We start from the raw sequence: 15,053 nt of genomic DNA on the forward strand, positions 1-15,053 counted from the left end.
CAAAAAAAAAAAAGTTGCAGAAGAAGAATGTGTATTTTTTTCTAAGATGGGGGCAACATACAACTATATGTATATGTATTTCCTTATGTTTTCAAAAACAAGTAACAGAAGATTAGAAGGTAAGGAGAAGGCCAGGTGCAGTGGCTCACACCTATAATCCCAGCACTTTGGGAGACCGAGGCAGGCAGATCACGAGGTCAGGAGTTCATGACTAGTCTGGCTAACATGCTGAAACCCTGTCTCTATTAAAAATACAAAAAGTTAGCTGGGCGTGGTGCTGGACACCTGTAATCTCAGCTACTTGGGAGGCTGAGGCAGGAGAATCGCTTGAATCCGGGAAATGGAGGTTGCAGTGAGCTGAGATTGAGCCGTTACTCTCCAGCCTGGGCAACAGAGCAAAGTTCTGTCTCAAAAAAAAAAAAAAAAAAAAGTGTTTAGTTCATGTCCTTTCAGAAATACACATACACACATAATATATATACATATGTATTTGTATGTGTATATGTATGAATATATTTTTCAAGGGACATACATGAAAATGTTACCAGTTGGTGTCATGCTGTAATCCCAGCACTTTGGGAGAGGGAAGTAGGAGGATCACTTGAGCCCAAGAGGTTGAGACTAGCTTGGGCAACATAGACCTCGCGTTTTTTTTTTTTTTTTTTTTTTTTTTTTTTGAGATGGAGTCTTGCTCTGTTGCCCAAGCTGGAGTGCAGTGGTGCAGTCTTGGCTCACTGCAACCTCTTCCTCCCAGGTTCAAGTGATTCTCCTGCCTCAGCCTCCCGAGTAGCTGGGATTACAGTACCCGCCACCATGCCCAGCTAATTTTGGTATTTTTTAGTAGGACAGGGTTTTGCCATGTTGGCCAGGCTGGTCTTGAACCCCTGACCTCAGGTGATCCACTCACCTTGGCCTCCCAAAGTGCTGGGATTACAGGAGTGAGCCACCATGCCCAGCGAATCTTGTGTCTTTTTAAAACAGAGTTAACAGTGGTAATCTTTGGTTAGTAGGGTTATGGTTAGTTTGTTGTTTGCTTATGTGTATTTACTGATTTTTTTTTTTACAGCGAACAATGGATTATCTGTATATTAAAAATATTTAAAGGATATAAAGTCTGGAAGGGTGGATGCAAAATGTTATCTGTACTTATTTTTTTCTGCAATTAACAAAGCATTAGTGTAATTTCAAAAAGTTCATTTGAAATCAATAATAGGTTATATAAAGTCCCGGTTTTAAGTTAAAAAGTCAATTATTTTCCAAAAGTCTATTTTAAAAGTAGAGCATAAGAGAGAGTGGGCTTGGAAAAAGTTTATTTTTATAAGCCCTGGAGATCTTGATTGACTTATTTAGGCCAACAGAGTAAGTTTGCAGTTAAGAAATCTAGTGCCTGGTTAGGGTATTATGTCAAGAAATATTGTGTCCTCTTTAAGAAGTTATTGTCAGTGTAGTCTGCACCTATTGGAACACATCTGGAGAAGTTCATTTTGGCTCCTTTCTTTAAACGGAACAAACTAAGTGAAGCAGCTGAAGGAGGCCAGTATGGTTACAGGTTATGTGGTGTGAAAGTGACCAGCCTGAGGAGAAGGAACTTGTGGAAATGTGACAGCCAGCTGTCAATATGTGAAAGAATACTGTGGGGATTGGTGATCAAAGAGGAGAATTTATGAGAAAGCACATTTCACTTAGGTCAACAATGGGGAGAACTTTCTATTTGCATTTTCCCTCAGTGAATGGGCCTCTTTACAGAGTGGCAGAGACCAGGGAACAATGTCTTAGACTCAGTTTCTTTGTTGGGAGAAAAATTGGGTGGCAGGAGCTCTAAGTTCTTTCTGCCTGTGAGACTGAATTGACCAAAAGAAAAATAGATCTTGGCTGGGTGGGCACCATGGCTTACACCTGTAATCTCAGCACTTGGGGAGGCTGAGGTGGGAGGATCACTTGAGCCCAGGAATTCAAGACCAGCCTGCCTGGGCAACATATTGAGACCCTCGTCTCTACAAAAAATAAAAAAATTAGTCTGGCTTGGTGGGGTGTGCCTGTGGTCCTAGCTACTCAGGAGGCTGAGGTGAGAGGATTGCTTGAACCCAGAAGGCTGAGGTTGCCAAGAGTCATAATTGTGTCACTGCACTCCAGCCTGGGTGATAGTGGGAAACCCTGTCCCCCACGCACGCCCTCCCCAAAAAAGGAAAAGAAAAATAGATTTTGTTCACATATAAAAACTGAGACTAGATTAAGCTTGGATTAAGAATTTTGCCTTTTATTTTCACTTTGACTTTTCTTCCAAACTCTGAAACTTTCAATGTTTGAAGTTGACTTCATTAAGTTGCATTTTGTATTGAGAAGTAAACTTCAGTCTTGAGTGTCTTGCTGTCTTACACAGAGGGAGTTAAATGAGGGGCTGTCTAAATGAACTAAGCCATATGCTATCTGAGTATTCAAGGAAAAAGTAACTGAATAACCCACAAAACTAAGCAGCATCTGATGGTTAAGAGCACAACTGCCTGGGTTTGAATCCTGTCCCTATGCTTTAGGTTCCTCACCTGCAAAAATGGCTGTGACAGTGCCAGCCATAGGCTTGTCGTGAGCTTGAGAACATGGCCTTCATTATGCATTTCACCTATATACTCCTTGAGGGCACCTAGTTATTCAATAAATCATTAGTAAATGAGTGACTGAATAAATAAATGAAATTACAGAAGTCCTTTACCTGACCTTGGGTACATTGACCTGAACTCACTGAATGTAGAAGTGACACTTTATACTTTGAGATTAAATTCAGTTTATCTTACATCCCACTCTACCCTCTATGTTCTGCCTTATTGGACCATCTACTTTCTGAGAAATATGATTCCTTCCTTCCTTCCTTCCTTTTCTTTTTAAATTTTAAAATTTATTATTATTATTTTTTATTGACACAAAGTCTCACTCTGTTGCCTAGGCTAGAGTGCAGTGGCACAATCTTGGCTTACATCAACCTCTGCCTCCCAGGTTCGAGCAATTCTGCAGCCTCCTGAGTAGCGGCTAGAGTGCAGTGGCACAATCTTGGCTTACATCAGCCTCTGCCTCCCAGGTTCAAGCAATTCTGCAGCCTCCTGAGTAGCTGGGATTACAGGTGCCTACCACCATGCCTGGCTAATTTTTGTATGTTAAGTGAAGATGGGGTTTCACCATGTTGGCCAGGCTGGTCTCGAACTTCTGACCTCAAGTGATCCACCCACCTGCCTTGGCCTCCCAAAGTGCTGAGATTATAGGCATGAGCCACTGCGCCAGTCCTATTTTTTTTTTAATTATATTTTTTGAGATGGAGTTTCACTTTTGTTGCCCAGACTAGAGTGCAATGGTGTGATCTCGGCTCACTGCAACCTCCACCTCCTGGTTTCAAGTGATTCTTCTGCCTTAGCTTACCAAGTAGCTAGGATTACAGGTATGCACCTTGATGCCTGGCTAATTTTGTATTTTTAGTAGAGATGGGGTTTCACCATGTTGGTCAGGCTGGTCTCGAACTCCTGACCTCAGGTGATCCACTCATCTCAGCCTCCCAAAGTGCTGGGATTACAGGCATGAACCACCGCACCTGGCCTTAATTTTTTTTAGAGATAGAATCTTGCTCTGTTGCCCAGGCTGGTCTTGAACTCCTGGCCTCAAGCGATCCTCCTGCTTTGGCCTCCCAAATGTTGGGATTATAGGTGTGAGCCACTGCACCTGGCAGAAATATGATTCTTAAATTAGGGTTAACTTTTTAGAGACTTGTTTTGGAAATGACTCATTGTTTATGAATGAGTTATGACTGTCTGAGAATACTTGGATGTGATGACTTGAATAATTTATGTGTTGGGCCTCCCAGCATACAAAGTTCAGACCAGAATATTTTTGGGAAGAATTTGATTGAAATTGCCAGATTTTTTTTTTAAGGTACAAGAGAATTATGATTGTGTTCCCTCTCAGATATTGAATTCTTTCTGTCTATGATTTTCTAGAGAATGAAGATACAGAAAACAGCAAGGATACCTCTTCATTGGCTTCTGCCACTGATCCAGAACCCTGTTCCTCACCCCACAGGTAACCACTTGGGATAAAACGTTTTCAGAGGCTTTATTGTTTGAGATGAGGAATTGGTGAAAGAAATTTGGGTAGTGACTTCAAGGGGGAAGACAAGTTAAAGTAAAGAATATGAATAGTTTTGTCATTAATCAACCCTCAAGTGTATTTAGGGGCAATGTCAGATCTATTTCAGGTTATACACTTTTCCTTTACTCTCAGAGAATAAACTATAACAAATAGTCTAGTGTAGTGTCCTCATTTATCTTCTAGTGTCCTCATTTATCTTCTCCTGAAGATCATGTTCAAATGTTAAAATATTTGAAGGAGACTCCAAATGGACTTGCCAGAGAATGCATGTTTGGTTTTTACGCATAAAATGCATACACACGTACACGTGCTCTCACTAGAACAATTGGAATTTTTTTATTCTATAATTTTCAGATTAAACCATTATGATGGCCTTTAGGTTTTCTTTCTTAATTTCCTTATCATTCTCATCCAACCACCATCGTGGTTTTTTTTTTTTTTTTTTTTTTTTTTTGAGATGGAGTCTCGCTCTATTGCCAAGCTGGAGTGCAGTGGTGTGATCTCAGCTCACTGCAACCTCTGCCTCCCAGGTTAAAGTGACTCTTCTGCGTTGGCCTCCTGAGTAACTGGGCCTACAGGCATGTACCACCACGCTTGGCTAATTTTTGTATTTTTAGTAGGGATGGGGTTTTACCATGTTGGCCAGGATGGTCTCGATCTCCTGACCTCATGATCCGCCCACCTCGGCCTCCCAAAGTGATGGGATTACAAGTGTGAGCCACCATGCCCAGCCCCAACCACCATCATTGATATTAGAATATATAACAGAAAAGGAAGAGGGGTACTAGCCCTGGAAAGAATAGAAACCATGAAGCACTAATAGAATAACTAATGAAATTCTGTATTTTGGAAAAACCCTGAGGTGTTGAGTATTGTAGTCCAGCTGATTAGTTCATGAGACAGTGTTGTCCAGTAAATCCGTGGCCTCCATACAGAACTGATGGGGTGGAGGTGGTGGCACATGTCAGGGTATTTCAGAAATCTGTTACTTCTTGAGTTCCATTTAGAATTTCTTTTCTCATGCCGGGCGCAGTGGCTCACGCCTGTAATCCCAGCACTTTGGGAGGCCGAGGCAGATGGATCATGAGGTCAAGAGATCAAGACCATCCTGGCCAACATGGTGAAACCCCGTCTCTACTAAAAATACAAAAAATTAGCCGGATGTGGTGGTGCACACCTGTAGTCCCAGCTACTCGGGAGGCTGAGGCAGGAGAATGACTTGAAACTGGAAAATGGAAGTTGCAGTGAGCCAGGATCACGCCACTGCATTCCAGCCTGGTGATAGAGCGGGACTCTGTCTCAAAAAAAAAAAAAAAAAAAGTTCTTTCCTCTTGCTTTTGCCTGTGAAATAATTTGTACGATTAGTATAATTATAGTTGATTATAACGGCCATGTTTTTTTTAATGTTCCTCTGTAATAATGGTAATGAAATAGTTACTCTTTTTTTGAGACGGAGCCTCACTGTGTCTACCAGGCTGGAGTGTAGTGGGCGATCTTGGCTAACTGCAACCTCCACCTCCTGGGTTCAAGTGATTCTCCTGCCTCAGTCTCCCGAGTAGCTGGGATTACAGGTGCCTGGCACCACACCCAGCTAATTTCTGTATTTTTAATAGAGATGGGGTTTTGCCATGTTGGCCAGGCTGGACTTCAACTCCTGACCTCAGGTGATATGACCACCTTGGCCTACAAAAGTGCTAGGATCATAGGTGTTAGCCACTGTGCCTGGCCGAAATAGTTACTTTTGTCAGACATTTCTATTTGCCAAATACTATACTAGGTGTATTTATTATCTCATAAAGTTTTAATTCTCATAACAACCCTCATGAAACAAGTATAGCTGCTTTTTTTTTTTTTTTAAGATGAAGCAAATGAAACAGTGAGTTCAGTAATTTGCCCAAGTTCACGTAGCTTTAGGTTTGTTCAATTCTATTGCTTATTCTCTTAACCAGAAAGTGTTCAGTTCTATGCCTGGAGCTAGTCAGTTAATAGTCATAATAACCCTGTAGAAGACACAGTCTCCTCAAGGCATTGATTAATTGAGACCATTCATGTTTTCATCAAGTCTTCTGAGGAGAACTCCTTTCCAACTTCTTGCCATCATCCCTTTTCTTATATGCTGATTTGAAGGATCTTTGGTGTCGGGTTTTGGCACAGAGGTGTCTTTGTTTTTTTAAGTTGTGCAAATTTATGATGTCCATTGCCAAAGTACACAGAACTGTTTTGTCCTTCTAAGGATCAATAAATCTTTTAAAATGAGAAACACAGAACATCCTTAGACAAAATAACTTTTTTTTTTTTTTTGAAACGGAGTTTTACTCTGTCACCCAGGCTGGAGTGCAGTGATGTGATCTTGGCTCACTGCAAGCTCCATCTCCCGGGTTCAAACGAGTCTTCTGCTTAGCCGCCCTAGTAGCTGGGACTACAGGCACGTGTCATCACACCCTTCTAATTTTTGTATTTTTTAGTAGGGATGGGGTTTCACCATATTTGTCCGGCTGGTCTCGAACTCCTGACCTCGTGATCTTCCTGCCTCAGCCTCCCAAAGTGCTGGGATTACAGGTGTGGGCCACCGCGTCCAGGGATTTAATTTTTCACTTTTGTTTCTAACATCTACTGAGTGAAGAAAAGAATCCAGTGAGTGTGATGCCTGAGGCTTAGTGCTTATGCTTATGTATCTATTGGAAATGGAAGCGGCACAACTTTCTATGTTTTCTAGTGAGGCTGGCTGGCCAGCCAGGATTTCCCCTCCCTTTGAGATGGCCTCCCTGCTCCAGGTCAGTACACACCAGAAGCTTAAAGTGAAGGCTTTTCCTTTACATGGCTTATCACCAGCATCGAATGATTTGAAATTCATCCTTCCCCACATGCCCTTTTCTAATTTTCCAGAGCATAAAATGCTAATGTGAATATTAAATTTATGTGACTGGCACATATCCTGCTTAACATAATTTTATTATTTATTTATTGAGTCAGAGTCTCGCTCTGTTGCCCAGCCTGGAGCATGGTGGGCAGTCATAACTCACTGCAGCCTCAAGCTTCTGGACTCGTGGAACCCTCCCACCTCAGCCTTGTAGCTAGGACCACAGGCATGACCACCATACCCAGCCTTAAAATATGTTTATTTTTTTATTTTTTTGAGACAGAGTCTTGCTCTGTCACCAGGCTGGAGTGCAGTGGCATGATCTTGGCTTACTGCAACCTCCGCCTCCCCGATTCAAGCGATTCCCTTGCCTCAGCTTCTGGAGTAGCTGACACTACAGGCGTACACCACCATGCCCAGCTAATTTTTGTATTTTTAGTAGAGACAGGGTTTCACCATGTTGTCCAGGATGATCTTGATCTCCTGACCCTGTGATCTGCCTGACTTCCAAGGTGATGGGATTACAGGTATGAGCCACCACGCCAGGCCCAAAATATTTTTTTAATAAGCAGAACCATGTTTTTTCAAGGTAGCATGCACAAAGGCAAAGAAACTAAATTTTAGATGTCACAACACAGTAAAATCAGGCTAATGATTCAAATAACCTGTTGTAGTCTCACCTTCCCAATATTATAAATGATAGTCTGATCCAGAATTTCTGTTTTATTCCCAGGCAAAAATTAACTCATTCATTGTTTTATTCAACAAATATTTGGGGGCTAATGTTTATTCAACAGATGTTTATTGGGAGCCTACCACGTACCTGATACTGTTCTTGGTACTAAAGGTACCACAAATGCACAAAATAGTCCATCCCACTCTCAGGGAGGTTATGTTCTAGTGGAGGAAGTAGACAGAGAACAAGTACACATAGTATTTCATAGACTCTTAAGTTGCCATCAACTGTAAGATGTACTTTTATGTACGTATCACCAAGAGAGGAAGAAATGCTTAAGATGGATTGTCTACTAGACCCCCCCTATATGGAGCTGGGACCCCAAAAGCCTGCACCTTCATGAAAAGATAAAGAAAAAAATCCATCCCCCACCTGCCAGAAAAGGACAGCAAGGAAACTTGATTGTCTCCAACTTGACACTGTGTCATGCGAGAAAAAACTATCTCCCCTGAGAACAGGAACCACAGGTTGGTATTAGCCAGTGTCTTGTCTAAATTCACTCTGCCAGCATGATCTAAACAAGACCCTAAACAGATAACTTAATTTCTTTCTTTTGTTTTTTTTGAGACAGAGTCTTGCTCTGTTGCCAGCCAGGTTGAAGTGCAGTAGTGTGATCTTGGCTCACTGCAACCTCTGCCTCCCGGGTTCAAGCAATTCTCCTGCCTTAGCCTCCCGAGTAGCTGGGACTACAGGCACATGCCACCATGCCCAGCTGATTTTGTGTGTGTGTGTGTGTGTGTGTGTGTGTGTGTGTGTGTGTTTTTAGTAGAGACACAGTTTTGCCATGTTGGCCAGGATGATCTCGGGCTCCTGACCTCTTGATCCGCCCTCCTTGGCCTCCCAAAGTGCTGGGATTACAGGTATAAGCCACCGCGCCCAGCCTAGATAACTTAATTTCAAGGCATCTCAGATTGGTAGCATTCCTAAGTACTGGCAGAAGCAAATGCAAATCTCTTTCAGAAAGACTTGATGTCATTCCAGGCCCATGCAGTTTTAAGACATCATCAATTTTTAAGACATCCTATCTTTCAGTTGTGTTAAAATCTAAAAACCAGTGTGCATCTTGCAATCAACAAAATATAGTCCATATCATGTCAGGCACTAATAGAGGCAGTGAAGTAAAATGGTAAAGGCAGGAACAGTGACAAGGCCAGGAAGGGGTAGCCATTTTATATACAGGCCTCTGGGAAACATCGCAGCAGAAAAACTACCGGAAGGAAGTCTTCAGTTAACTAAAGAAGAGTTAATGTCCTAGCAGAGTATTCTAGGTAGAGGCTACAGCAAATGTAAAAACTCTCAAGTGGGAGAGTACTTGGGGTATGTGAAGACTCTCAAGGATTGAAGAAGCTTTTGTGGTTGGAGGGACCAGAGCAGAGAGAGGATTCTGAGAGGTGAGGTCAGAGTGCAGAGGGCCTTAGGGTTCCAGGTGGCAGGCTTGGTTCCTGGCGCTGTGCATACAGAGGCAATGAGACCCCAGTGCCTGCCACCAAGTTTGCTTTCTAGTAGAGGAGGCAGATGATACACAGTATCAGGAAACAGAAATGGATGATAATTTCTGGGCTGAAGAGCATTAAAATAGGCCCACAGCCTAGGCCAATTTGTAGCTTGGCACTGAATTACTCAAGTGAACCTATAAAGATCAGCAGAATCCCACAGCTCTGATTCTCAGAGTGACCACCTCTTATCTGTCCTGAGATAGGTTGGAATAATTTTAGATATTCTAAAAGATGGTTCTGTTTTATCAGAAGAGGTAACTTATAAAATAGGATTGATTTTTCTTGTTTATGTTTAAAGAGGAAAGAAACAAACTGATAAACTCTAAAATAAAGCCTCCTTCTGTTTCCCCCATGAGGTGTATAGTACCATTTTCCTGTCATTTACTCAGCCTCTCCAAGGAAATGATGCCCTCCTGCAGGGATTCTCAGACATTTATGCTCTTAAAAATTATTGAAGACCCAAGGACCTTTTGTTGGTGTGGGTTATATCTATCAATATTTACTGTATTAGAAACTAAAACTGAAAAATTAGAATATGATTATTCATTTAAAAATAATAAATCATTACATGCTGTATAAAAAACAGGTTTTTACTTAAAAACAACTAATTTTCAAAGCAAAGAATGTAGTACAAAGAGAGACACTGTACATCTCTTTAATGTTTGGCTTAATAAAAGATAGCTGGATTCTCCTCTCTGCTTCTGAGTTCATTCCATTGCAATATCACATGTCAAATAATCTCTGGGAAATTCCACTGTACACTTTTGAGAAAACGAGAAAGAAAAAAGGGAAATAACATTTTAGTATTATTATTATGAGACAGTTTGAACTTCACAGACTTCTGAAGGGTCCTGAGGACCCCAAGGATTCCCAGACCATACTTTGATAACTGCCATTCCAAAAAAATCCGTGTCACCAAAGGGATTTGGTGATTTCCAGAAGGCCTGGGTTATTTTGCTGCAGCCCTGTCATTAATATTCTAGTTTCTCTGAAGCCAGGGGAAATGGCAGAGAGCACAAACCATTCCCTTGCCTCTTTAAAATCAACTATTCACCTAGCTGTGTTTGAAGTCATTGGGATTGTTGATTAATGTGCTTAAAAAAGGAGAGAAAGTGATGACCCCTGGCACTGAACGGGGACAGAGTATGAAATGGAACTGCTGAAAGACTCTGCTTCAGGGATAACTGCGGAGAGAGTTGCCTTGATAATCAGTTTGTACTTGCTTCGTTTTGGTGCTCAGTCTCCCTTAGGCAGGGCTCCTCCTTTTGCTTCTAGCCAGTGCCTTTGATGTAGAACTGAACTCAGATTCATTTTTTTTTTTTAAGACAGGGTTTCACCATGTTGGCCAGGCTGGTCTTGAACTCCTGACCTCAGGTGAACCACCCCCCTTGGCCTCCCAAAGTGCTGAGATTATAGGTGTGAGCCACCATGCTCGGCCCACTGAACTCAGATTCTAACAATTTTTTTTTTTTTTTTTTTTTTTTTTTTTTTTTTGGTGAGGGAGTTTTGCTCTTGTTGACCAGGCTGGAGTGCAATGGCATGATCTTGGCTCACCACAACCTCCACCTCCTGGGTTCAAGCGATTCTTCTGTCTCAGCCTCCTGAGTAGCTGGGACTACAGGCGTATGCTACCATGCCCGGCTATTATTTGTATTTTTAGTAGAGATGGGTTTTCTCCATGTTGGTCAGGCTGGTCTCAAACTCCTGACCTCAGGTGATCTGCCTGCCTTGGCTTCCTAAAGTGCTGGGATTATAGGTGTGAGCCACTGTGCCTGGCCTCTAACAATTCTTCGGTTAAGATTCTGTGGGTCTCAGAGTGAGGAATAACATTAGAACTCACAGAAGCAGAGGGCAGATGGTGGTTAATAGGGGTTGGGGCCTGTGGGTGGGCTGGGGAGATGTTGGTCAAGTGGTCTAAGGTGTCAGGAGGAACAGGTTCTGGAGATCTTTGTACAGCATGGTGACTAGAGTTAATAATAATGTATACTTAAAAATTGCTAAGACAGTGGATTTTAAATGTTCTCGCCACAAAAAAAGAGTATGTGAGGGGATGAATATGTTAATTAGCTCAATTTAATCATTTGACAATGTATACATACATCAAAAACACATTATATACGATAAATATATCCTGCACTTTGTCAACTAAAATAAATAAATAAACGACAATGACAAAGCAAACTAGACTGGCAGTCCCATCTCAGATGACTGAGCTATGTGTTCAACATGTTTCTCCTAGCCTTTGACCTGGCTTTGTTAGTCTTTGTTTTCACACTGCTAACACTTTACTGTGGACCAATTCAGCCTCAACACCTTACCGTGGACCATTTCGGCCCTGAGCAGTGGTCAGCTAAAGTGACAGTAGACCGAAATGCCAGGGGCAGGTGGGGTTGGGGTGTTTCGAATGTTGTTTTATTTCAGAGTTCTCTAGGACAATTGTGTCTTTTCAAAGAGCCCTTGAATTGACATGCTCTCTTCCTCTGAGAGGCCACAGATGGTATCTCCAGTGAGTAAGGATGCCACGGAAGATCTGAGGAAAGCAACTGGTGCTTTGGACGCTCAGGCCGTGGTGAAACAGGATTTGCTGCCTACAGACCAGGCCCAGGTCCTCAATGAGGTAGGGGGCAGATTCTGGCTCTTTCTTATGAAAGGAGGCACCAGAATGTGGACACGTAATGGATGGGTTGGAATTAGAAAGCACTGCGAGGGTGGCTCCCAGAATTCTCTCTTTGCCCTTGAATTTAGGGCATCTTGGTTTTAATTATTATTTGGAGAATGATTATTTGTATCTTCCACAGGGCCCATCATTATACTGGCACCCAGTAGGCACCTGTTCAGAAAATGAAGGGTTAGAATGAATGTTCATGTGTTCTCTAAAATCCTGTTCATGTGAGGAGCCTGAAGTCATTGGACTCTTGCTCTTGCTTTGCTTGTGGTAGATCTATTTAGTATTTATGATAGAAGTTTTGTTTTATTTTTTTGAGACAGGGTCTCCCTCTGTCACCCAGGCTAGAGTGCAGTGGCACAATCTCAGCTCACTGCAACCTCCACCTCCAGGGATGAAGCAATTCTCCCACCTCAGCTTCCTGAGTGGCTGGGATTACAAGTGTGTACCACCACACCCAGCTAATTTTTGTATTTTTCATAGAGAAGGGGTTTCACTATATTGGTCAGACTGGTCTGGAACTCCCTACCTAAGGTAATCCATCCGCCTTGGCCTCCTAAAGTGCTGGGATTATAGATGTAAGCCATCATGCCCAGCCTTTTTTTTTTTTTTTTTTTTTTGACACGAAGGTTTCACTCTGTTACCCAGGCTTCAGTGCAGTGGTGCAGTCATGACTCACTGCAGCCTCAAACTCCTGGGCTCAAGTGATCCTCCCACCTCAGGCTTCTAAGTAGCTGTACAGAGTAGCTTCTAAGTAGCTGGGAGGCTGAGGTGGGAGGATCACAAGGTCAAGAGTTCAAGACCAGCCTGGCCAACATGGTGAAACCCGTTCTCTACTAAGAGTACAAAAATTAGCTGGGCATGGTGCTGCGTGCCTGTAATCCTGGCTACTTGGGAGACTGAGGCAGGAGAATTGCTTGAACCTGGGAGGCAGAGGTTGCAGTTAGTCGAGATCACACCACTGCACTCCAGCCTGGGCAACAGAGCAAGACTAAGATTCTGTCACTAAATAAATAAATAAATAAATAAATAAATAAATAAATAGTGTAGTGGTAACCCTGCCAGAGAGGTATGCCGGTGGGGTTGTTTGTATCCTTTATTAGCATATGTATTAAGGATTGGTATTAGTGTCAGTGAAGACAACACCAGACATTATAATTAGATTTGTGTAATACTTTACAGTTTACAAGCATTTGTAACACTTCATTTACTCTTGAGAACAACCCTTATGAGATAGGTGCAATTGTGTCTCCATTTAAGAAATAAGGAAACGGGGCTAAGGGCTGTTACAGACTTTGCTAAGATGTTGCAACGTAATCCTTTATTTAGCATTTTAGAAAAGGAAGGATTTATTTAAGCACATTAGCCAAAGTCTGATTTACTTCCGGTAGCAAAGGAGATGAGAACTGCAGGGATTGTTTTCCAGAAACAGATATGAGAATACAGCCTGGGAGGATTACAAACTTGAATTATATATTTCTTACAAATACAATTCCAGCCTCTTAACTGGATTACTGACTCACTGATGTGCTCTCCCCTGTGGGCAATCAGTATAGATTTCTTGTTGAGTTGCCTGCCAACTGTTTGGAGAAGGGGCAGGAAATTAGGTATAATAGCATGAAACCAGGAACATGAATCTGAGTGATTGAAGGGAAACTCACCAGGGAGACATTTTAAGCTCCTGCATGGGTTAGGGAGGGCTTTGAGTATCAAATGCCATTTGCATTCTTCCATGTAAGTCAGACGTGTGGCAGCAAATGTACTGTTTAAATGCAAGTTCTGGGGGCTGGTCTAAGGTGAAATTGTATTGATAGAGCATTGTTAGGGACTTCAAGACTGAGACCACCTGTAGCCCAACGTGGGCTGTGGATGAGAGAGAGAGAACAACTATAAACCAGATTCTCTCTCTGCGGTGCTTTGGAGAGCTGATTGACAGTAATGTAGAAGTAACCCTTGAGTGGGAATTGTACCGGGAGGATGTGTGGCAGAGTGAGAATCAAACTAAACCCTAGGAGCAAGAGCTGTTAATGAGAGGAGCCACAAGGAGATACTGTGCAGGTGAAGTAAGACCAAGGCATGGCCCGGAATCACTGTCAATGCAAATACCCTCAGCAACCTGTGAGAGTGTTCGTAGGCAAGAACCTTATAAAGGGTTTGGTGCAGAAAAGTTGCAAAAGGTAGGGAACAGTCTTTAAACAATGGAATATTTTGGTGGCTTAAAAAAATTAGCAGAATGTATTAACAACTCCTACTTGGAAGAAAGAGAAGTAACATTGACTAGTACATTGAGCTTTGAGTGGAGATGGTGGAGATAATAGAGCAGGGGTAGGGCAGCCTTCATGCAAAAAGAGATTAATTAGAACCTGCCACTCTCCTATGTCCTTTAACCAGAGTTCTGTTGTGCAGATGGCCAAGTATCAAGTTCCACAGAGGTCTGGGGACATCGTTATGATCCAATCTGAGCATACAGGCGCTATAGATGTTCTTTCAGCTGATTTGGAATCTGCAGATCTTCTGGGGGACCACAGGAAAGGTGAGACCTTTGGGAGTAAAGGAGGTGGGTTTTTTTTTTGTTTTCAATAGATACTTAAAGAAAGGCAGGCAGACAAATGGAAGGAAAGAATATGACTTGTGAAAGGAAGTCCAAGAAGCCAGTAGAAAGAATGTCTGACTGTGCCAACCTCTCTTAGCAAAATGCCAGGGGTACTCATGTTTCCTCATAGTTTCTCGGTGGTAAGCTGCCTGTCCTTTCAGTCTCTCCACCTCTGATGGCTCCTCCATGCATCTGGACATTTGCCAAGGTGAAGGAATTCAAAAGCAAGCTGGGCAAAGAGAAGAACAGCCGACTGGTGGTGAAGCGTGGTGAGGTGGTGACCATCAGGGTACCTACTCATCCAGAAGGGAAGCGTGTCTGCTGGGAGTTTGCGACCGATGACTATGACATTGGCTTTGGAGTTTATTTTGACTGGACCCCTGTAACCAGCACTGACATAACTGTGCAGGTCAGTGATTCCAGCGATGACGAGGATGAAGAGGAGGAAGAGGAGGAGGAGATTGAAGGTAAATTTAATTTTAGCATGATTTGCAGTTTTCTGGCTTAACCTAATTTCTGGCGACCATTTCCTGGGTTGTACCAGTCTTCCTCTTCCTTCGAATGCAGTTGAGGAA

The 15,053-nt window shown here is 42.5% G+C and overlaps 1 protein-coding gene across 3 annotated transcripts in view; it reads left to right on the forward strand.

Annotated features, from left to right (window-relative positions):
* The window catches only part of TMED8 (transmembrane p24 trafficking protein family member 8), a 43,886-nt gene that overhangs the window by 19,852 nt on the left and 8,981 nt on the right, over positions 1–15,053 (forward strand). For 2 of the 3 annotated variants that reach the window (XM_039468664.2, XM_074392939.1), the window contains exons 2-5: positions 3,978–4,059; positions 11,708–11,837; positions 14,277–14,418; positions 14,640–14,945. In XM_039468664.2, coding sequence (XP_039324598.1) covers positions 3,978–4,059; positions 11,708–11,837; positions 14,277–14,418; positions 14,640–14,945 — 660 coding nt within the window. The remainder of the gene's footprint in view (positions 1–3,977; positions 4,060–11,707; positions 11,838–14,276; positions 14,419–14,639; positions 14,946–15,053) is intronic. The other variant, XM_039468665.2, reaches the window with a different exon arrangement.

This window comes from Saimiri boliviensis, chromosome 2 (genome assembly GCF_048565385.1).
Source record: "Saimiri boliviensis isolate mSaiBol1 chromosome 2, mSaiBol1.pri, whole genome shotgun sequence".
Lineage (NCBI taxonomy): Eukaryota > Metazoa > Chordata > Mammalia > Primates > Cebidae > Saimiri > Saimiri boliviensis.